General features: G+C 39.3%; 1 protein-coding gene across 1 annotated transcript in view; it reads left to right on the plus strand.

The window, feature by feature from the left end:
- MIPEP (mitochondrial intermediate peptidase) overlaps window positions 1–25,030 on the plus strand; it is a 170,045-nt gene that overhangs the window by 57,254 nt on the left and 87,761 nt on the right. The window contains exons 11-14 of the mRNA XM_021677332.2: window positions 2,963–3,116; window positions 5,046–5,123; window positions 6,361–6,565; window positions 7,777–7,886. Coding sequence (XP_021533007.1) covers window positions 2,963–3,116; window positions 5,046–5,123; window positions 6,361–6,565; window positions 7,777–7,886 — 547 coding nt within the window. The remainder of the gene's footprint in view (window positions 1–2,962; window positions 3,117–5,045; window positions 5,124–6,360; window positions 6,566–7,776; window positions 7,887–25,030) is intronic.

Raw genomic sequence — 25,030 nt, forward strand, 5'->3', positions numbered from 1 at the left:
ACTTTGAGGAGCAGCAGTTTGCTCTGTGGCCTCGATTCTCTGCTGAATCTAACAAGATTCTTGATTTTCAGTTTGTTCAGCTTCCTGCTTCTTAGGGTGGAGTGGTGACTTTCAGGTTCTTCATGTGCAGGAGTGGAATCCTCAAGCCTGGACTACTTCCTTTTATCATTTCTCTTCTCCCCTCTTTCTGTGGTTCTCCTTTCTATCAGCTTTTCAGTACCTCTGAACTGTCCTCTGTCTTCCTTCCCACCACCCTGCTCTGGAAGTTCAGGGGTCTGCCCTTTACCCTCTTCTCAGCCTACGTTGCTCTCCCCTAATGGCCATGTCTCCCTCTGTGGCTCTAACACCTAGACAACGAAGTCTCCTTGGTCTCGTCAGCTTTGGTGTCCTGAATGTCCGACATATCAGGGGCCCTTCACAGTCGGTGTCTCCAAAACGGAGTTTATTTTTTATTAGCCCTCCATCCTCCCATCGTTGCACCTTACCCTCCTCTCTTCTTTCACAAACACGCCCAGATTCCCCTCTTCATTTTTTTGTGTTCATTGTGCTGATACAGTGACTACCATCCACTTGTCCAAGCCAGAAAGCTGAGTGTTATTCTAGACTGTTCTGTCTTTCTCATCACCCTCCACATCCAATCACTCACACAGTCCTGAGATGTTTACATCTCAAAGGAAAAACACGTTCATCCCTGACCCCACTGCCCTCTGTCAGAGTTTGCCCTCTGAAGCCTGGCCTTCCGTCAGCCCTCCCTGCCTCCTGCAATCCACCCTCCATGCTGTCCACTGTGCAGTGTTCCGGAAAACATAGCTGCTCCTCTGTGGCCTACAGAAGCTGTCTCCCACATGGCATCTGTAAGCAATTCATCAAGAGTGTAGTCATAAAAATATTAGAAATTCTGTGTATATTTATTTTTCTTTATCTCAACTTATAAAAATGTTTTCTTTTTGCAATGTAATAAAATACCACATGCACATACTTTATAAATGTACTTGTAGAAGTTTGAATACTCAAAACTTATTTTACTGTACATTGGTGAGGAAGCTTAGAGGCCACGGCCTATGGCGTATGGTTCTAGTTCCTCAGCTTGGTGGACCAGGCCCTCTGTTTTCTGACCCCTGCCTGCCTTTTCCAGACTCTACTCCCATTCTTTCTCCATTTATCCCTGCTTTGGGAACTGCTTCATCTTTAACCACATCCTTTCTAGAAGTTACCAGGCTAATTTATGTCATCATACTTTAGTTACACTGTTGCTTCTGCCTAGAATTCCTATTACGATTCCCATTTTCCATTCCTCATCCCAGCCCTGCCTTGCAAAGTCTAATTCCTTTTTCTTTTCTTTCTTTCTTTTTTTTGGTTTGTTTTGAGACGGAGTCTCGCTTTGTCACCCAGGCTGGAGTGCAATCTCAGCTCACTGCAACCTCTGCCTCCTGGGTTCAAGCAATTCTTGTGCCTCAGCCTCCCGAGTAGCTGGGATTATAGGCACCTGCCACCACACCTGGCTAATTTTTGTATTTTTAGTAGAGATGGGGTGTCACCATGTTGGCCAGGCTGTTCTTGAACTCCTGACCTCTTGATCCACCTGCCTCGGCCTCCCAAAGTGCTGGGATTACAGGCATGAGCCACAGAGCCCTACCGATTGTTTAATTCCTTCCTGAGATGCGCTCCCTGGTGCTACTCTGCATTCCGCAAGTACAGTAATCACGATCTCCTTTGCTCTCTCATTGCACAGTGCTCAGTCACTCATCCTTCAGCACTGCCTATTGAGCGCCGCCTGGTGCCCACTGCCCCAAGCCTGGGACACAGTGTAGTTTGTTCACATCTCTGCCTCCTTCAGTGCCAGCTGCTTAGACACAAAGGCTCTTCATTCCTCTCCTCCAGCACGCTGCAGGTTTGCTGAGAGTATGCTTGAGTGAACAAACCAGCGGGGGAGGGCACTGGATCATGAACGTCTCTTCCAACACTAAGATTTCTGTTTAATGAAAAATCAGTCAGAAATTAAGGTGTAAATTTGTGGATGTCCATAGCCAAAATCTCATTTGTTGTGCAATTTATGTTCACTTACTAAACTCATTCATTTAGTGGTAAATATAAGTTCGTATATATTTTATATATAAATTTGTGGGAGCTCTTTATTTTGTGGAATGAAGTGTTGTGGAATTCTAGAATCACAAAGTCAATTGAAAAAAATGTATATTTTGGTAATCCCAAAAGGTAGAAGTGTAATGAGCACCTACAGTATTCGAGAGCCATTATTTTTGGCTATGGTTATACATTTTGGCTTGACTTTTAATGACTCAAATCTAACATTCAAATCACATATTTTTGATTTGCTTTGATTTACGTTGGAATATGTAGGACATAAAAAGTTATTTTCGGGTGAAGAATAATTCGCCTTACCAGTTATGTTGTCCTTAATTTAAGATATATAACTATAAAACAGATAAATTAAGATCTGATTATTTATATTCCAGGCATTTTTTTTCATAAATGAATATTTTACTGGATAAGAACTTTAAATTCACTTACTGTGCCTCATGATTTGTATTCATTTAATATTTATATGTCACAAGTTTCTAGAATATAACTCATCAGATGAGAGTTACCATTATAACTGAAACATCGTATTTTGCATATAAATGTGTATAAGGAATGTATACAGTGAGCAGTTGAGACAGTGATTAATTGGTTTAGTGAAAGAGTAAATAATGTGGAAGGGACAAAGATTAGGGAATGATATATCTACCGTAATTACTGACTTACTGCTAACACTCGTAATAATCAGACTGTCGTTCTGAAGAAGACTGTGTCTGAAAATCCCTCAAATGATAAAAATACACTTTTATGTTTGAATCCTTCTTTAGCTCCAGTGATCTTAAGTGTTTAATGAAAAGTTAATTGAATTTACCTTCAGAAATTGAAACAAACAAAGATGCTGTTGAACCTCTCTTCCTTCTCATAGGTATAATATTGAGCCCAGCCTATACTGCCCATTCTTCTCTCTTGGAGCATGCATGGAAGGCCTGAATATTTTGCTTAACAGACTGTTGGGGATTTCGTTATATGCAGAGCAGCCTGCAAAAGGAGAGGTGTGGAGTGAAGATGTCCGAAAACTGGTGAGCTCGCGCTCAGCCTACAGCTGCATGCGTTAGCCTTTCAGTTTGGGAGTTGAGTCAACAGCAGTTTCATCTTTACATTAACTTTGTCCTGATAGTTTCCCCTGCCTTATTTCTGCTTCACAAAAAAATCTAAATTGCACTTTTGATTAGGACACTGTATAAAGTATCTAAACATAGAACAGCAGAGTTCTCTTAAAAAAGTTTTTTAGGGCTGGGCATGCTGGCTCACGCCTGTAATCCCAGCACTTTGGGAGACTGAGGCGGGCGGATCACGAGGTCAACAGATCGAGACTATCCTGGCCTATTGGTGAAACCCCGTCTCTCCTAAAAATACAAAAATTAGCTGAGCGTGGTGGCACACACCTGTAGTCCCAGCTACTTGGGAAGCTGAGGCAGGAGAATCACTTGAACCCAGGAGGCGGAGGTTGCAGTGAGCCGAGATTGTGCCACTGCACTCCAGCCTGGCAACAGAGCAAGACTCTGTCTAAAAAAAAAAAAAAAAAAAAGACAGTTTTTTAGGAACTTGATAGAAGGTTGAATATATAAGCACCTTCATATATTCACAATTTCTAGTTACAGAAAAATTACTCATTATTTTGTATGTACCTCAGTGCTGTTTGTTCTGTTTGGTTAATTCTCAAATCCATTACATGAGAGACCTTTTTTCTTTCCAACCCCCATCCTGTGTTGTAGGGGCTTATGTTTGCATCAGATAATAATTTATGTCCTGTGTTCTGATTTATTTAACTTCTTTGATATTAACTTCAAGCCTAGCAATCATCCTTCTCCTGTGAGGGCCTGCTTTATTTGAGGCATGAGTATTTCCAATTTTTCCTCATAGGATTTGAGGCTTTGTTGACCTGTGTGTTAGTCACTAAGGTGTGGTATTGTTTTGTTGTTTGATTTTTGCTAGCATGCGTACCACACTGTGCTTTCTTCACTATATTTTAAGAAATACAAACAATCTCCTTGTCTCTTGGCTATGTCTTGTGAGTGTAGAGTAGGTATGGTGGTGGGATCAAAAGGAGAGTCAGAGTGGGAAGACGTTCATCACTGCATTGATTTACCTCAATATCTGTTTGTATTATAAACTTCCAAAAAAGATAGATGTTGATAAAATGCAGAGATATAATAAAAAGAAAAACTTGTAAGAGGAAACTGAGAGGACAAAATGCAGGTGATTAAGAGGTTTCCCCAGAACTGCAGAATCTGCTCTCTGCTGAGGTCCAACACTGTTCACTTCTGTATCCCAAGTGTCTTGAACAGTTCCTGGCACCAAGTAGGTCCTTAATAGATGTTTGATGAACAATAAATATATACTTGCAAATAATTTTAAAGCACAAAATTGGGGTTCTCTTTGATGGAACCCTTAAATTCTGAAAGGACAAAGAAGGCAAGATGGAGAGTAGCGGTTGAGTCTCCTATAAGCTATGCCTCTCGGAGAGGGGATAGTTATATTGATGACTTTGAACTCAAGCTGGGAGCTCCATTGTGGTGTTTTCAAATTCAAGGGTTATAATTTGCTTGGGCATATATCATGACATTCTAGGATTTGAAGGAAAAAATAGTTTTGCTGCTAAAATTGTCCAGTCAGCACTTCTTCCCAGCTCTTGTGGGTGGTTGGTAAAGGTATTGGGGAGGATAGGCATTCAGGACAAAATGCCCTTATGAGGAGAATTTCCTCTCCTGGACACAGAATTCTCAAACCAAAATCATTTGAGAGATGGAGCAGAAGAGGATGAGGGGGAAAAGAGAATCCACCTTGAGATAATGTGGGATGTAGAATGTAATTAAAATTTACATTAATTATGTCTATATGTGTGGCTGTAGATGTTTAATACACGGATTCTTGTGTTAGGGATATGGTCCTACTTTTAGAATATTGGATGGCCTCATTTACCACTAAATTTAATTTTTTTTTCCTAGGCTGTCGTTCATGAATCTGAAGGATTGTTGGGGTACATTTACTGTGATTTTTTTCAGCGAGCAGACAAACCACATCAGGTGATCCTTTCTTTACAAACTGGTCTCTCTAGAACTCAACAGCAGTTTATATGTATTAGTGTGAACTTTGTATTATTTTTTTAAATTCCATGATATTTAAAAGTTATTAATGATGGTTACCAAATATATACATTTGAAATTAAGATAGAATTTTAAAATTAAAAAGTTTATGGAAATAATTGTATCAATCTACGTTTGTCACTTTTACCTGGGTCGCGGTATTAATTATAGTAATAATAAATGACAGCTGATGTTTAAAGAATCCTTATTTGTGCCAACCAGTGCACTAAGTCCTTTATACACATCAGCCTTTTAATGTTCACCTCAACCTTTTGACTAGGTTCTCACATTATGAGGAAACTGAGGCCAGAGAGGTTAAGTTACTTGGCCAGAAGTGCTAGGATTTGAAGGCATACATTCTGAGTAGATCCCCAACTTTTAACTCTTTTCCATACTTGACAAGTCTAAAACTGCAGAAGATATTCCATGTGGAAACCTAACCAACCACCAAGTAGCTCCTTATGTGGAAGACTTGAGGCAGCTCATCTCCTTTCCTTTAGCTGTGGGCCAACTTTGACAGCCAGTCAGCTTTAGCTGTTTCATGCAGCTTGATGGGAAATGTCAAGAGTTTAGGTTATAAGTTATAACAGAAATAATGTACCTTATATTTAAATAGTGATTCACAATTTCCAAAGCACAGATTTTAACAGATGTGAGCTTATGAAATCTGGACAGCCGCTGTGGGATTTGACAAGGAAGCATTCTAGAGATGAGGCTTGCAGAGGCAAATCATTTTCCAAGATGATTTGGCTAGTAGGTGTGAAAGGTTGCAACAGGGTGCAGGTCACCAGACTCTGAGGCCAGTGTCCTTCCTCTTTGCTCAAATGGGTGAGTGGTAGAGACTCACCTTTAGTGATTAGGAGCCCTGGCTCCTGATAGTCAGCCTGGGTTCAGAGCCAAGGTGCGGCAATTATAGCTAGGTGTCCTTGGACATGTTACTTAATATTTCTGAGACAAGTTTTAGTTTTCTCATCTGAAAAGTGAGATACCTGCTGCATAAGGTTGTTGTGAAGGATAAGAATAAGGTGTATATATGTATATAAATAAAGAATAAGAATAGAATTAAGTTAAAGTTTGTTCTCACACATTTTGGTGAAATTTTATATTCATCGAAACTGTTTTACTCTTTAGATTGCCGAATACTGTCTTCTTCTTTTATGTTTTCTGATTCTTAAAGGATTGCCATTTCACAATCCGTGGAGGCAGATTAAAGGAAGATGGAGACTATCAACTCCCAGTTGTGGTTCTTATGCTGAATCTTCCCCGTTCCTCAAAGAGTTCTCCAACTTTGCTAACTCCTGGCATGATGGAAAATCTTTTCCATGAAATGGGACATGCCATGCATTCGATGCTGGGACGAACTCGTTACCAACATGTCACTGGTGAGCCATGAGGAGGGCTTTTATTTACTACAATCCTATACAAACATATATTTTCTTTTAAACTGGGAAAGGGGCTTTTCATTTGGAAAATGTGACCATTTCACCATGTCCTATGGTCTTTATCTCAGATTGCCTCATCCTGCCCTCCCCGTGTTGTGCAGCCTGATCCTCCTGTGCTTTTTTTTTCATCCTTGCTAACAGCTTTCACCAGGGAATAATCTCAGTTGTCTGTCTTTCAAGTTTGTTCCTTTTTACATTTCACAGTGTTTTATATTGAATTTAAGTTTGTGGCTATGTGTGTGTGAATAAAAAGGTATCTCCTTAATACCTACCACAGAGTTAATAAGTAAGTGAATGAATGGTGTCTCTTTATATCCAAAATCTGAAAACAAAATAAAGCATGCTTTAAAAAGATGAAGTCCTATTAATTTTTCATGTACTTTCCCCATGTGAAATCATAGTTCTGCTTTGTAGTTTTTTATGCTGTTATGTGGCCATATTTTATGATATTATAGACTTTTCCTCTTCATTGTCTTATCCTTAAGTCTTAAGCTCACTGTCACATATGGTCAGCATTAGACCACTAGTAAATTGTTGGCATCCAGCATTTATTAACTAACTTTACACACAGTATTTTGGACAAGGAGAAGGTAGTGAAAAGACTTTAGGTGGGCCGAACAGAATCATTAAATGTCATCAAAATTTCTTACAGGATTTGTTGCTTTAAGTAATTTTGAGTTTAAAATACTCCTTTTCCTCACTGAGAATTGACTTTGTTACAAAAAGCAATAAATGGTTAAAATAAAGTACTTGTAAAACAAAGGAAGGATAAAAGCATTAGGTAATGGAATTTAGTGAATTAAATACAAATGCTATATTAATATTAGAAATGTTTTAATTTGTGTTTCATGTATAGCCAGCATAGCTGGAGACAGGTTTGTTTGTAAAAGGTGTGAGCCATTACTTTATAAGGTGTTTTAGCAGCTGTGCAAATATTTTGTTTTACTTTTGATATAAAGGAAAATATATAGGATTATAATAAACTTTTCTGCAAATATGTACAATAATTTTATAGAAGCAAAATATTGATTTAATGAATTAAAGCTTATCATAGTTCATCAGAAGTACAAATAAAATTTTAAAGGGCACATAAAAAGTAAGATAAATATATTGATTTGATTCATGCCAACATTTTTTTTCCCTTGTTTTAGGGACCAGGTGTCCTACTGATTTTGCTGAGGTTCCTTCTATTCTGATGGAGTACTTTGCAAATGATTATCGAGTAGTTAACCAGTTTGCCAGACATTATCAGACTGGGCAGGTAGGAACAGTAATATTGTCATATTGTCCTTTGGGTTGTAATCGTTGGCATTTGTGACATCCTGGATAAGCTGAACTCTTTTTACTTTTTCAGAACTCACCCTCTGTTAGTAACAAACCTTTTATTGTTTGTTTTTTTCTCCTGATTCCCTATCTTTTCTTTGTCCAAACTATAGAATCATAGTCCTAGCATATAGTCATGTGTTGAAAAATAGCCATCCTTTATTATATGCCTGGTAATCTACCATGTAGTCCTCCTAACCATCCCGTAAGAAAGCACTTTATCCCCATTTTCCAGATGAAGAAACAAGCTTTGTGTTAGACTAGGCATTCAAGCCTGTCTCACTTCTAAAAAGCCTTTGCTTCTGAATATTTATTCTGTTGGTCTCAATTTTTATATTGTCTCATAAAACTGAACTGAGTGCCTTATTTTGCCAGTATGCTTAACATCTCCGTGATGCTTAATCTGAAAATTCCTTAATTTTAAGGCTTAGATTTCAATAATGCATTGTAATATTAAAGATTTTTAAAGTAAAACGTAAGATACCTTACACTAAGTTAGCTGTAAGTTGTCAACATTGTGCTGTTTACTGTCCACATGTACATTGGAAAATGTGTTCTTTCCCTGCCCTCGAAATTCTGATTATATTAGAACTGTATTATGTGAGGTGATGTTTTTCACCCTCAGGCTGTATGTACTCCCTGGTACAAATGTAAATTGTATTGATCTTTGAATCCTTAGCACCTAGAATCTTGTTTCGTACACAAAAAAAAGCACTAAAAGAAATTAAATGAGGGGATGAGTAGAATTAGAAACAGCAGGACCTTAACCACCTTTATTTGTGACTCTTGGTCTGATTATGTCTCCAGATGTGTAATATTTGTAAGGTATATTGCCGAGTCAAAATGAGGAAACTGAGGCCAGTGTGAGAAAATGAGAATCCAATTTATTCAGCTCCCAGGCGAGGTTCTGTGGTCCAGGAAGGGGCCAGAGAAGTCGCACTGGGCTTCTCAGGGTGTGGGGTTTTATAGGGAGTGGAGGTAATTGATTGGTCTTTAGGGAAACAAAGAGCAGACAGTTTCATTGGTGAGGAGGGTTGATTGATTATTAGGGAAACAAAGAGCAGACAGTTTCATTGGTGAGGGGGGTTGATTGATCATTAGGGAAACAAAGAGCAGACAGTTTCATTGGTAGGCTGACTGGCTGGGGAGGTCAATGTTAAGCTGCCGTTGGACAAATCTTTGACGGGCTTTTTAAATTTTGAAGGGGTCGAGTGAGGAATGCAGGAGTGGGTGTGTGGAGCCTGCATGGAGAGGCCAGATAGGAGTGGGTGTGGGGAGCCAGCACGGAGAGGCCTGATAGGAGTAATGTGTCTGGAATGATGACTTCATTATCCGGCACGGGGAGAGATAAGTGTGTCCATTTAGCTCCTGGCGAGGCAGCCGGCCTTACAATATTATTTGGTGATTTTTTTTTTAACTTGATTTTATCTGTTATTGTCAACTGTAGAATAATCAGTGATCTTCTGGCATGGTGGCTCATGCCTGTAATCCCAGCATTTTGGGAGGCTGAGGCAGGTGGCTCGCTTGAGCTTGTTCGAGACCAGCCTGAGCAACGTGGCAAAATCCTGTCTCTACTAAAAATACAAAAGCTAGCTGGGCGTAGTGGTGCATGCCTGTAGTCCCAGCTACTCAGGAGGCTGATGCAGGAGAATCACTGGAACCTAGAACCTGGGAGGCAGAGATTGCAGTGAGCTAAGATTGTGCCACTGTACTCCAGCCTAGGCAACAGAGGGAGACTCTGTTTCAAAAAAAAAAAAAAAAAGAATGAATGATACATTCTGGATAACTAATCTGAGTAACTCTTCAGCATAATCTATTTCAGTTATTAAGGTGGGAAATTGTGATCCAATTAACTACCCATCCATTAACTTACAAAGAACTGTCTGGGAATTATGTAGACTCCGCCAATAACAGACTGGCATACCCTACCATGGGATAGCATAATCCATCTATGGCCATGTATATTGGGAGCTGGGAATGATTAGAAGTTAATTGATTGCTCCCTGCCTGAGGTGCCTTGCAGCAGAGCCAAGTGCACAGGCAGGACCACAAGGGAAGGCCCCCAGCTCTGCCTGGGGGAACTGGGGAGGCGCAGGAGGAGAAGCGTAGGAGGAAGGCGGTAAGGGAAAAAAGACAGAAGGGGCATTCTCCAGTCAGCTCTCGACAGTACTCATCTCTTCCACTAAAAAATATTTATTGAGGACATACTGAGGACAGAGAGACCCTTCGGTCAGAAAATACTGAGTTTTACTGTTTACCAGTCTCCATTCTCGGCATTCGAGAAACAGCCAAGAATAAGTCAGGCAACATCCCATTCCCCGCGGCCTTTAATTCCTAGGGAAACCGAGATGGAGCCTGACTGGGGCGTTGCCACCCGAAGGCCAAGCCTGTGAAAGGCGTGGAGCAACCTCTAGGTAGCTGGGGAGGCCTGGCCAGGAGCTGGGGGCCAGGGGCTGAGGAGGAGGTGGACAGGGAAAGACAGATTGGGTCTGCTGCTGCTAGATGCTGCGGAGCACAGATGGGAGTTTGAATCCTGATGGAGGGGAAACCCAGTAAAGGCTTTCAGGCAGGAATCAAATTTTTACTTCCGGAAAATCACCCTGGTGTCAGGGAGGAAGCAGATTGCAGGGGTTGAGGTCTAGAGCCTAAGAGGCTTCCTGGAGATCGGTGGCTCTGCCGACAATACGTGGCTGTTGAGGGGTCAGGGTGGGAGGCAAGAGACGGCAGAGGGACCATCACATTTCCGAGGGTTCCTCCAAGGTCAGGCTGAGGGAGGCGCCGCTTGGTGTGGGAGACGTGGGGAGCACTAGTACCCCTATGAGGGGTTTCTGCGAGTCCGAGGTTTTGGAGGGCGCTGCTGCCAGAGTGAGAGTGTATGGTGCAGGGCTGGCGCAGGAGGGCGTGGGAGGACACGCGGGGTGACTGCACAAGAGGACTGGGCCTTGCACAGTAGTCATTTTTTTTTTAAAGTTAAATCTGGAGTGGAAATTCAACAAATACAGTTGTTATTATTATTATTTTTAAATTTCCATCTACTTACAGAACAAACAGGAGCAAAGAAGGGCTGGAGCCACTGCTCCAAGTGTGATAAAAGGTCCGAAAAGAGAGCGCTTCCCAGTGCCTGTATTCTTACTAAATTCTTGTGTAAGAGGATGCATTGTTGAACTAGATACAGGAAAACAAGAGTAAGCCCAAGTCTAATCCAAGATAGATGAGATAGGAGAAAAAGTTCAAAACTTAGTTAAAAACTAAGCTGCTTTGAATTAATTAAAGTTTCAGACAGAAGACGTGTCCAGTGCCCTTAAGGGACTTACAGACATAGTCTCTAAAGATTCTAAAATAATTTTGTGATTCCATGGAGAATGGAAAGCATGCCCAAAGGCAAGAGACATCTAAATGCTTTGAGCTTCACAAGGGCTTGCCTCTTCTTGTCACTAATTAAGGCACCAAGGAGGTTTATTTTCTGTTTTTTCAATTTTAAGGACAGTCCTAGCCTTAAGGATAAGAAGTTAATTCCCTAAAATCCAAGTCTTTATAAATAAATGACGTTTAAGCCCATAAGGAAAAAATAACAGGGCTGCATGTTTATGCTTAATTTCCTATCCTGCTGCATTTCAGGAAATGATTTCTTTAACATTGTGAAATATATTCCAGAGAGCTCTCAGATAGAGAATAATCAGTGACTTATTAACACCTACAAGTATTTTATCAGAACTGTCTCATAGCATAGCCAATGAATTCCTTGTAGTGGAAGAATTAGAAGTATACTTATCAGATTTGCAGGTGCCATGCAGCTGTCAGAGATAACAAATACCAGAGGTGCACATTCAAGATTCAGAATGTCTTGGCAAGCTGCAACGTCAAAGCTAAAGTAGAATTTATTGTAAATTAATCTTAATGTCAATACCACAGTATGGAAGGAGTACAGACTTGGTTGCAGTCAGGTGTTTGGACATAATAAACTTAACGTGGATCAATAGTCTAATGCAGTTTTCCCATAAATCTTCAAATTTAGGCTATATTAGTGGAGCTGTGGTGCCTAAGGACCCAAAAGTCATTGTTTTTCTTCTCAGTGCTTGCAGGTTTTGACACTTCAGCATTACTTCTTTGCTGTTGCTCCAGATTAGCACAGAATTCTGTATAGGTGGCCTCGTTCTTCTGGAAGTATGATCCTTGTCCTTGCTAAACCTTTCTAAGGTGCGATTTTTTTTTTAATGTTTTGATTTTTGTGAAAGTGGGATGCCCTTGTTAGTTACCTATTTATATTTAATTGCTGTATTAGTCCGTTCTCTGTTCCTTATAACAGAATACCTGAAAATGGGTAATTTATAAATCTATTTTTTACAGTTATGAAGGCTGAGAAGTCCAAGGTCAAGGGGCCGCATCTGATGAGCGCCTTCCTACTTGCTAGGACTCTGCAGAATCCCATGGTGGCTCAGAGCCTCACATGGCGAGGGGGCTGAGTGTGCTCACATGCTGGCTCAGGTTTCTCTTCCTCTTCTTATAAAGCCACGAGTCCCACTCCTGTGATAATCCCTTAATCCATTATGATCAATGGATGAATTAATCGTTCATGAGGGCATAGCCCTGACGTCCCAGTCATCTCTCAGTACTGCCCCACTGGGGCTTAAATTTCAACATCAGTTTTGGAGGGGACAGATATTCAAGCTATAGCAGTGGCATAGTGTGCTCTCCCCAAATCTGTCATAAAATCACAGGGGCTCTTTACAATTATTGGATTCTTAGATTCAAGAAAAGAGGATAGTCTAAGCCCCTATACCCAACACTGAAAGTGCTAACCACCTCCACTGTGCAGTCTGATACCTGCCCCTTGACCTCTGCTGTGATTAGAATATGGTGCATTCCATTAAAATTTATGTTAAGACTTGGTACCCAATGTAGTGGTTTTGGTAGGTGGTGCATTTGAGATGTGATTAGCTCCTTCAGATGGATAATATCTCTCTCTTGAGCTGGGTTATTTCTCTCTGGAATGGATTCGTTCTCATGGGAACAGATTAGCAGGTTGTTATGAAGCGAGATTGCCTCTTGTATTTTGCCCTTTACATATGCACCAGGTTCCCTTTCCATTTCTCTGCCATGCTTTGATGCAGCACAAGCCTCTCACCAGAAGCTGCCACATATGCCCAGTCTTGAAGTTCCTAGCCCACAGAATCATAAGCTACATAAGCCTCTGTTCCTTATAATTTGCCCGGTCTCAGATACTCTGTTATAGCAACACAAAACGGACTTAGGTAGTTCCCATCCCTACCCGCCTCTGCGAGGAAGCTAGGCTGTCTCCAGTGCCCAGATCATTTGGGTACCCAGAGTTTTCATCTTCTTTCTTTGACTGTCCCCAGATCCTAATTCCTAATGATGGCAGGATCTATTTTTCTGTGCCCTGGATTTGTAGTTTCTTCACATCAGATTTTAGGAAATTTCTGAAATGAGCAAAAGTCCAATACTTAACTTTCCTTTGCATTTTTAAGGTTCTCTTCCCATCCCACATTCTCAGACTGAATTTTCTCCAGGTGTGTGACTATATGTGGCCAAATTGACTTAGCCCATTCCCTGAGTAGTCCAGATGCTTGGTTGCCCACCTTTCCCCGACTCTACAGTAGCTACCGTTTTTCCCTTTTGTCCTCAATTCCTCAGTTTCCAACTAACACCTCCACCCCTACAGAAACTTCCACTGTCCTCATTTTTACCCACAATGCCCCTTTGTCCTCAGCATATTGCCTGGAGCTGGGCTGCCAGTCCCAGTGTGTTTGATCAATTTCAGATGCCCTATTTTACAGTGATGCTGATGAACTGGAAACCATCCTGAGGGGTAACTGCTGCTTTAATGTAAAATTGGAAACACTTCACATTAGGAGGGGTTTAAGAAAAGACATTGTTAGACTAGAAGAATAAAACTCAAGTCTTTCACATACCATTTGAAGGATACAATGTAAAGGAAGAAAGTCATTCCAGGAAAAAGCAGTATTACTAGGAATACTGGAAGGAAAGTACAATAAGGCTCACTTCAATTCAGGAGATTCTTCCAATAAATGATTAGAGCAGAAAGAGCGGCCTCTGCAAGTAATGAACTTATCTTTTATTTAATATTTAATATTACAAAACAATATTTGTAGAAGGAACCGCTATGAAGCCATTCTCCAACCTAAGAAGGAAAACATTAGAACATGCTCCTCTCTGAACCCATCTCTGCCCCGCTTGCCTCCCAGAGGGCAGCACAGTCCTCAGTTCTTAATTATTTTTTTGCCTCATTATCTGTTGCTAAAAAGTCTGTGTTTAGTTTTGGTTTTGAACTTCACAAAAATGGTATTTTGCTGTTTATAATCTTTGATTTAAAAAAATTATTTTACGCGTAAGATTCATCTGTGTTGCATGTAGCTGTGTATTTTTTTCAGTTCCAGATCATATTCCATCATTTATATACTCATTCTCCTGTTATGGGGCACACGGGTTCTTCCAGGGTTTTAGTGGCTCGTGTGCTACTGCTGTGAACATTTTTATACTTTCCGCTGTATATCCATGTACAAGATTGGAACTGCTGGATTTGTAAGGTGTTCATGTCTTTCAGTTTATGAGATAATGCCAAATTGTTTTTCAAAATCTTTCTACTAATTTATACTCCTCTCAGCAATGGTTTCTATCGTGCAACATCCTCACTGACTTTTAATATTGTCCAAAGTTTTAATTTTGCCCATTTTGTAGTTATAAAATGAAATGCTATCATAGTCTTAATTAGCAGCAGTGTTCTCTGGTTACTTTTAAGGTTTTTAAATTTTTTTTCTGTTTTGTTTTGTCTTGTTTAAAGATAGGGTCTTGCTAGTTTGCCCAGGCAGGCCCCTCAAACTCCCGGGTTTAAGCAGTCCTCCTGCCTCAGCCACCCAGGTAGCTGGGTCTGCACTCATGTGCCACTGCACCTGGCTTGTTTTTCATTTTTGTTTTCTGTCCGATGTTTTTTTGTTTCATACTCATTTTCCTGCTTGGAAATTTGTCTTTTTCTTACTGATTTTCAGGAATTCTTAGTAGTTGAAATAATAATCCTTTTTTAGGCATATGTCTTGTCTTAGTTTATGGCTTGTATTTTTACTTTTCTTTTAATATTGAATTTATCAAGCTTATCTTTATAGTTCAGAGTTTTTATATCTTATTTAAGAAGCCTTTGTTTTCTTAGAAAGCATAAGGATATTCTGCTGCTGTTTTCTTTTTTTTTTTTTTTGGTCTTCTTTTTTCTTTTTCTTTTTCTTTTTTTTTTGTTTACAGGCATACTACCCTGCCTGGCCAATTTCTATATTTTTTATAGAGACAGGATCTCACTGTGTTGCCCAGGCTGGTTTCAAACTCCTGGCCTCAAGCAATCCTTCCACCTCAGCCTCCCAAAGTCTTTGGATTACAGGCATGAGCCACTATGCCCAGCCTCTTCAGTTTTCTTCTAAAAGTTTTGTTTTCTTTTCTCTTTCAATTTTTAATCAAGTTGGAAATTTTTTCTAGGTTTGGCATAAGACAGGAATCTATTTACTTTCTTCCCTGTGAATAACAAACTGTTCAAACACCATTTATTGAATAATTTATCTTTTCTTCAGTGCCATTACTCATGTACATGCAGTTGTCAGTTTGTGGGATTCTCTTTCATTCCATTGTTTAGCTGTCTGTCCTACTATCAAGGCCATGCTGTCTGTATTACTATGCCTTTGGAATAAGTTATAGCAAGAAGCTTATTATTATTAATAAGTAATAATAAGCCTTGGTATCTAGAAGGATAGGTCTTCCTTGTCTACTCTTGGACCTCTGTATTTTTTCATTTACATATTAGAATCAGGTTTTCTTTTTTTTTTTTTTTAAATTCTGGTGAGCATTTGGTTGGGATTACATTAAATTTATAGGTCAATTTGGGGAGAACTGATATCTCTGAATATTGAATCTTTGAATCCATGAATGTGGCATATCTCTTCATTTCTTGAGTCTTTTTCAAAGGTCTTTGAATAAAGTTTTAAAGTTTTCTTTCAAAGGGCCTTGGTCAGCTTTTGTTGGGCTTCTTCCTAGATGCCCTACCTTTTTGATACTAAAAGTAGTATATACAGATTGTTTGTTACTGGTGTTTGAAAGTGCTGTTTATCCCTTACTGTATGGTGCTCTTATTTTCAGCAACTTTGCTAAACTTTCTTATTAATTCAAATAACTTGTCTACAGACTTTTAAAAGTTTTTTTAACCAGATAATTACTTCTGCTAAACATAATGACAGTTTTATTTTTCCTTTCCAACCATATATCTTTTCTCTTTACCTTGTTCTACTCTACTTATGAGAGCCTCCTTAATGCTGAGTAAAAGCAGTGGTATGGCCATTACTGCCTTGATCCTGGTGTTTAAAGAAAATGTTTTTAATATGTCACCATAAAGAAAGGTGTTTATTACAGGTTTGTTGGCGATGTTAGGAAAAGGAAATTCCTTCCTGTCTCCAATTTGCTACTTTTATTTTAATCGTTAATGGGTATTGCATTTTATCATATTTTTTCCTGCGTCTTTTGAGCTGTCAGATAGTTGTAAGAGCAACAATCTTTACAATAGTTGTTGTAAAGAACATTAATCTGTTAATGCAGTGAATGTTAATGTTAAACATTAGGCCACCTTTGCATTTCAACATTAAGCCACCTCAGTCCTAAATAATTGTTATTTTTTAATGCAAAGCTGGCTTTAGTTTGCTAATTTTGTTTTGTTTTGTTTTGAAACAGAGTCTCCCTCTGTCACTTAGGCTGGAGTGCAGTGGCGAGATCTCCACTCACTGCAACTTCCGCCTCCTGGGTTCAAGCGATTCTCCCACCTCAGGCTCCTGAGTAGCTGGGATTACAGGTGTGTGCCACCATGCCCAGCTAATTTTTGCATTTTTCTTAGAGGTGGAGTTTCACCATGTTGGCCAGTTTGCTAATATTTTTATATTCTTGATTTTTGCATTTATGTTTATGAGAGAGGGATTGCTTATGATTTTTCTTTGTCATATTATTCTTTGCTAGTGTTCACTTAAATATATACTATTTCATAAAATAAGTTGGTGAGTGTTTCTTCTTTTTCTTTACAAACATTTATTTATAACATGTAATCATTTGTTCTTTGAAACTGTCAGAATTCATCTGTGAAAACATTCAGGGTCTGTTATTTTCTCTGTGGGAAGATTTTTTAAATGACTGATTCATTAATAGTCATAGGATACTTTGGGCTTTCTTTTCTTCTCAAATAAACTTTGCTAACTTGTAATTTTCTAGAAATTTATCAATTTGATCTAAGTTCTTCAGCTTATTCACATAAAGTTACTTATAGCATTCTTTTATCCTTCAAATTCTGTTATAATTGTATCCTTTTTAATTTCTAATTCTGTTTTCTCATTTCTTCTCTATTAATCTTGGCAGAAGTTTGTCTACTTTATCAGTATAGTCTTATCTCAGTGCCTAAGCAGGATTGATTCCTGGGCCACTACCCCCCAACCACCATGGCTACCAAAATCCTTGGATGCTCAAGTCCCTGATATAAAAGGTTGTAGTATTTGCATATAACCTATGTACATGCTGCTGTATACTTTAAATAATCTCTAGATTACTCATAATACAATGTAAATGCTATAAAAATAGTTGTATTGTTTGGGGAATAATGCTTTAAATATTAGATGATGTGATGAAATGCTTTAGCTCCATCTATGATTTTAATACAAAATATTTTTAAAGTTGCTAATTTCCATTGTAATTTCTTCCTTGACCAATGACTTGTTTAGAACTATATTTAAAAAGTTTTAAACCTTTGCAGGGGAGTTATTTATCTTTTTGTTTCTGATATCTAATTAATTGGTCTATCTGATATTGATTCTTTGCAGTTTGTTAATATTTATTTTATGGCTTCATGTGTCATCAGTTTTTTAGAAATGTTCCATCTGTGATTGAGTAGATTGTGTATTTCTAATTGTTGGGTCTGCAGTTTCATACTAGTCTGGTAAGATCTTTGATATAACTAATATTTTTGATGTAGCAAAAATTAAGAGGAGTAAGTCTTCTACTGTGAGAATAATAGATACATCATTTCCTTTTAGTTCTATCCATTTTTGCTCTCTGTATTTTGAGAATATTTTATTAGATGCATAAAAGCATAGAGCTTCCCTGATGAACAATTCCTTTCTTCCTTATGTGTTATCCTCTTAATCTTTATTTGCTTCTTGTTTTAAAATCTTTTTTTTCCTAGTAATTTTGTAACCCTGGCTATATTACTAATCATCAGATATACCCAACTGATTTTTGAGAGAACCTGATATTTTTTGTATAGTTTTGTCCATTAGCCACTGCACTGAAATGTTTGCTGCTCTGGTTGTCTTTCTCACTGAATATTTTTAAAATAATAAGTAATAGAAGTTAATACTCACTCTCATAATTTTTTCTTATTTAGTCCCATCTAGCTCTCTGTGAAGATGATGGTTGGTACCCAGTTGTCCACACTGTAGGGACTAACTGTAATTACTGTGATTCCTTACCCTGGCTACCTTAGACTCAGCCAGGGCAAGTAATTTTCCAAAGATCACACAATAATAATGAAGGAGACAGTAGATCTATTAGTTTCACCTTAGAATTTCCTTCAAGTTCAGTTAGAGTTGATCAAGTTAGTATTTTAACATTGTGGGTATTTCCTTTTTCCAGTTTTTTTTTTCTAGTTAAAAATCCCTTAATATGTATCGCTTAAACTTCTGATAATACGTCTCACAAAATGGAAGCCCCGTATCCATTTTAAGTGTTATTTTTAGAACAGTAAAATTTTAGTGCTTTCATTTTAGAATTTTTCTGTCCTGTATCATTATAAGATTTAGTTTCTTGCCATAGTTTGTGAAAGTCAGCCCAAGGCTAAAATTGCTTAAGTTCTATTTCCAAGGAGACATACAGACTCGTAATAAATCTTCTCCTGTCATTCTCTTTCAAGAGACGTGAAAAAGAATCGAAGGTAAACATTACAGGGCGACTGGCATTAGATTAGCTTTGGCAGGTTTAGATTGTTTGGGAACTTTTCTTACTTTCAGTGTTAATGCTTCTCAATTATGTCTACACAAGAGCATTGAGTAGGGAGGTAGAGATAGATCTGAGCCCGGCCCCACCACCACACGCAGGTGACTTTAGACCAGTCATTGAACTTGTCTGAGACTTTTCTGCTCCTTTAAATAAAATAAATGAATAAATATTTAGAAATTAAAATTTAATAAGCCTCCATACCTGCCTCAAAACTTTTAGTCAAGTTTAATAATATATGCAAACTGTAAAACACAGTAGTATTGAAATATTTTTAGAAAAAAAGTGGAAGCTGGATCCCTATCACACATTACAATGTTTGGTGTTAAACCCTGCAAAACTCAAAGCCATCTGACTTATTTCTTTAAGCCATCAGTGGGTCTAGGATAAAATGTAAGCATTTTTAAAGGCTTTTTTTTTTTTTTAAATCTTACATCATCTTATTTCGTTTGTTAGAAAACACCACTAAAAAGTAAGTGAAAAGTAGTATTTCCTGTGGATTTAGGCTTGAGATTTTGTCTCTTTGGGCCGAGCCATCATTGATTATATGCCATCTGGATTACTGGTTATATCAAAACAAGCTAGTTGAGACATGCAGTCCAGTTGTTTTTCCATTATAGACACGTGAGGAGATGCAGTGCCGTGACACACAGCTTACGGTGCGATGGGATCAGCTGGGGAATCAGAGCTGCTGCCTGGCAGCCTAGTGCCTGGCTTTATGCCTCTGAAGTATTTTCTTGTTTTGGATGACTATGTTTCAACATGTTTTCTGTCATTAGACCCATCATGTACCCAGGGGACATCAGCGGTAGTTCTCTGCTTCAGGATGAGTTGAATTATTGCCATAACAAAGACTTGTACCAGAGATTGTCTTAACTGTTAAAATGTATGCAGCTGCCCACCACAATACATTTTCTCAATGGTCATAAGTAAAACAAGGTATTTTATCACAGTGATTTAGCTCCGTAAGAATTTGATACTAAACTTTTAATGTTATTTAAATTAGTCTAGTGAGATTGTGAAATGGTACAGAATACTTAGCAAGTTTATGAGATTACATGCTTACAAGTTAAGCTCATGACAAAATATTCAGAGAATTCAGGTGATAACTGGGTTTGCCAAAGCATTTGTATTTATTGATGTTATTTCTAGAATCTTTCCAAAATGCTGTGCTAGCTTCATATAACAGGAAAGCTATTTTTAAAAATGCTTTTGTTCCTGTACATGGTCAACAGACACTGCCACTTTTGTTTATCCCAAGAATGCAGTTGACACCCCTCTCTCTTTGGTAAGGCAGTATAGCGTAGGCTGTGGACAACTGACGCGGTGTTTGGCTCATGAAGCACTCAGTGAGTTAGTTATTAATAGGGTGACAATATGATTGAATGTCCAACCAAATGCTTTTTTTGGTGGGAGAGGGACAGGGTCTCACTCTGTCACCCAGGCTGGAGTGCAGTCATGCAATCTCAGCTCACTGAAACCTCAAATTCTTGGGCTGAAGCAGTCCTCCTGCCTCAACCTCCCAAGTAGCTAGAACTACAGGGCCTGCCACTGTGCCCAGCTAATTTTAATTTTTTTGTAGCGACGGTGTCTCGCTCTGTTGCCCAGCCTGTTCTCAAACATTCAGCTTCAAGCAGTCCGACAGCTTAGGGCCTCCTAAAATGCAGGGATTATAGGCGTGAGTCAACGTGCCCAGCTCCAAAATGCTGTTAAGAAGAAAGGGAGTACTATTATTGATCACACCAGGATAGCAGTCGTAACCTAGAACTGTCATGCCCACCTCCAAGTGTGGTCACCAAGCTGTGACAGAATTGAGGAAGTCAGATGTTTAAATGCAGGGACCTGAATTTTTTCCATTTAGTTAATACATTTTAGAAGTTCATTGACTGTTACCTTATTGAATCTTCATACTAATTTTGTGGCAGAGGTATTTTTATCCTCATTTTACAAAGGAGAAAATAGGATACTCTGAGATTTCTTTAGGCCAAGAGGCAAAAGAGTAGCAATAGAAAACGCAGGACGCCTGACTCAGACCCAGGCCTCTGTCTTTCACACAGTGTCACTTCCTTTTGGACCATTCTCTGCTTGTAAAATTAGAACGATTTAAATTTGCTCATCAAGTCATCGTGGTGACTGTTTTTTTCTAAGTCAGGTATCTCAAACTTTAACACAAACCACCTGGGGATCTGGATAAAATACAGATTCTGATTAATGGATGTGAAGTAGGTTCAGGATTCTGTATTCCAGGAAATGTCCAGATGCTGCTGATGCTGTTGTTCTCTACTTGCCTTGGGCTTCATATACTTGGGTAATTACTGCTCTTACAATCCCTACTTAGGGGAAGAAACAAGTTGCAATTCTGAGCAAGACAGATTTTACCTTCTTAATGTAAGAAAGAGGTCAGTTTTATAGTCTTTCATTTTCCCTTTCTGGCCATAAATGTGTTCTGGCATTAAAAACAATAGACTAAATGAGCACAGGGAGTCCTCTCTAGCACGGCTATGTGTTTGGGTACACAAAGAGGGTGGGGCCCCCACATCCTAGTGTCCTTTAAGGGGACCTTTCATATAAGAATGGCTGAGGCAGGGGAATTGCCTGAACCCAGGAGGCGGAGGTTGTGGTGAGCCGAAGTCGCGCCGTTGCACTCCAGCCTGGGTTAAAAAAAAAAAAAAAAAAGAATGGCTGATTCTGTCTCACAGAGTCTAGTTGGTGCTCCAGAAATTTATGTTTAAACCATTGGATGTGTCTTGGGTATAGGATGAATCAATTAACTAAATGCTCGAAATAGGAGCATATAGTTACTCAATCATAGTACAGCCTTGTGGAATGGGGCATTGTGAGGCAACAGGGCTTAGGTCAGTCCTTTTTCGTTTATAGGCAACTTTGGCATATTAGACAGACTGCGTTCTCTTGTCATATAGTAAAATCTTGAGTTTTTAGAAATAAACACAGGAATTACTGTTTTAAAGTACAGTGGTATTACGGAAAAATTCAGGTTGGATTATTACAATAAGCACATTAGGTCACTGTAGTTAATTATTGGCATAATATATTCCAATTGTAGAAACATTTCTACCTTTTTCCTATTTTAATAAACCACCATTATGTTTGATCTCTGCATTTGAAATACCACGCCTACAGTAGTGCAAACGGCACCATTGTTAGGGTAATTGCCCTTCCAACACTGTGAATGATTGCTCTCTTCTAAATTCCTTCGTTGCTTCATCTGTACCTCTTTCGTAGCTTTTGGTGCATTTTCCCGTGGTTTATTAATTCTGAAATACATTTGGCCCTGCTGTGTCCATAGAGCCAACCAACCATGGATCGAAAATATTTGGGAAAAAAAAAAAGTAATAGTAACAATACAATTTTTAAAATACAACAACAACAAAAGTACAGTGTAACAACTATTTACATAGCATTTACTTTGCATTAGGTATTATAAGTAGTCAAGAGGCTGTACATCATAGATTATATGCAAATACTATACTATTTCATACCAGGGACTTGAACATGTATGGATTTTGTTCTTGGAGGAAGGTCCTGGAACTAACTCCCCTCAGAGACTGCAGGTTGTACGTTCCTTTTCTGGTTCCAGGTAGCAGGATCAGGTGAGATTCATTGTGTATTACCCAGGTGTTTCATAGGATGCCTTGCACATGGTGGGGAGCTGGTGAAGATGAGCCCAGAGAGTGTCCGTGACAGGTCTCACCTGCTTTTCTTGCTTTGTCTTCTCTCTCTCTCACAGCCCACTTAGTAAGCACAGGAGGCAGCCAGCTTCAAACCAGGGCTCATCTGAACTCAGTGGGGTTCTATGGTGACAAAAAAAATCTGCAGATATTTTTATAAAAGAAAGTAGGAAAGGGCATACATTATTGGAAGTATAAGGTTCACTCAGTAAAAACTAGTTTGTAATAAATTCACATTAACATAAATTCTCAAGCCATTCTCAAGACTATTTAAAGTAGTCTGCCCTTGTTACGGGATACAGATTTTTTAGAAAACTGTTTCTGAACAACTCCATAGTAAGATAGTTTGTAAAGGTTGCAGATTGCAAAGCATTATTGAGGGTATAACTAGATTTACTATTGTATTTCAATAAAATGCCTCCATAAAAATAACAGTTGATAGGTGATACCTGAAAAAATAACAAAGTGGGAATCTGCCTCTTTTTACTGTGGATAAAGAAAATGTTGAAGGAGGGAAACATGGAGCTTGCAGTTGGTATTATTTGGCGTTTTTCAGCGTGGAGGCAGTGTTGGATGCTGGCTGTTTTTCTTCTGTTTTGGAGCAGATAAATTAGGAGTTTTGTGGATCAGCTACTGCATTGTGCATTGAGGAACCCAGGGCTCCTTCTCTGCACTATCCATTTGTTCCCTGGCCATAAGGAAAGGCAGATTCGTGTGCTTTCATGAGCTCCATCTACTTGCATTCCTTAGAAATACACACTCCGATGGGGCAGTGGAACTGGCTCAGGCGCCAGAGCTGCAGGATGACCTGCAGGCAAGTTCCCAGAATGCCTGGGGGTTGTGTTGGCCTGGGGGAGGCAGAGATAGGGTCGATGGAGAAGAGCTGAAGAGGAGCTTCCTAATAAAGTGGGTGTAAATATAAGACTGGAAAGAAGCCTTAAGATAGCGAGAATAATAGCTGTATTTATTCCTTTATTTCTTTTTTTTTTTTTTTCCTTTTTTTTTTTTGAGACGGAGTCTTGCTCTATTGCCAGGCTGGAGTGCAGTGGCGCAATCTCAGCTCACTGCAACCTCTGCCTCCTGGGTTCAAGCGATTCTTCCGCCTCGGCCTCCCGAGTAGCTGGGACCACAGGCAGGTGCCACCATGCCCGGCTATTTTTTGTATTTTTAGTAGAGACAGGGTTTCACCATGTTGGCTAGGATGGTCTCGATCTCTTCACCTCGTGATCCACCCACCTCGGCCTCCCAAAGTGCTGGGATTACAGGCATGAGCCACTGCGCCCGGCCTATTCCTTTATTTCTTTAAGACATTTTATTTACAAGAATTTTTTCTTTTATTAGTGAAAGTTTACATTTAATTGCTTTACCAAGTCATTTTCCAACCAGTGTTCTACATATTAAATCACCTGATTATAAAAGATGTATGGGGTGGGGGATTCAGGTGTTCTATGCTCAAATAATTTTGGAAAATGGATGTAGCATTAAGTGGGTTTTTATAAAGGGAGGACGACATGTAATTTAATATGCTAAAAACTGGGATCCCCAAGAAAGGTGTTTAGTTGAGTGACTTTCCTAGACCAACCTGACCTGCTTTTATCGTTGGCTCTTCTAACACAGGCAGGGCCTCTGTTCAGTCCACATAAGAACGAGAGTCAGACAACGGGAGGCCAAGTAATTCCACTCAACTGGCTTCTGTAGATACAAAGTTAAGAGCACTCAACGAGTTTCTCACACTTAATTTAACTACTTAACCCATTTTTAAACTGACACATCTGTAAACCTCTTCAGGAAGACATGTACAATATGCTGTGTGTGGAACACTTGGAATGAAAAGTGGTATTTGTTAAATGCGCTCTGAATGAAAGGCTTTGCGTGAGCAACAAGGCTGTCTGTTCACTAGGGTGCAAGCAGGCTGCATCTGAAAAGAGAGGGACAGTTTAGGGCATTTTTTTTTCAAGCTGGGGGCGGGGAGAGGTGGTGTCACAGGGTCCAGTGTCACAAGTTTGACCTATCAGTTGAAGCAGGAACAGTGGTAGAGTGTTGCAAGGTCAGTTAATCAGGCCACAGGGTCACAGGGTGCAATGTCACAAGGTTGAGGCAGGAACAGTGGTGGAATGTCACAGGGTCAGTTAATCAGACTACAGGGTCACAGGATGCAATGTCACAAGGTTGACTTATCAGTTGAGGCAGGAACAGTGGTAGAATGTTGCAAGGTCAGTTAATCAGGCTACAGGGTCACAGGGTGCAATGTCACAAGGTTGACTTATCAGTTGAGGCAGGAAAGTGGTAGAATGTTGCAAGGTCAATTAATCAGGCTACAGGGTCACAGGGTGCAATGCCACAAGGTTGACTT

Source organism: Aotus nancymaae, unplaced genomic scaffold (genome assembly GCF_030222135.1).
Source record: "Aotus nancymaae isolate 86718 unplaced genomic scaffold, 86718_ANA_hifiasm-v0.15.2.pri h1tg000009l, whole genome shotgun sequence".
In the NCBI taxonomy this organism is placed as follows: Eukaryota; Metazoa; Chordata; class Mammalia; order Primates; family Aotidae; genus Aotus; species Aotus nancymaae.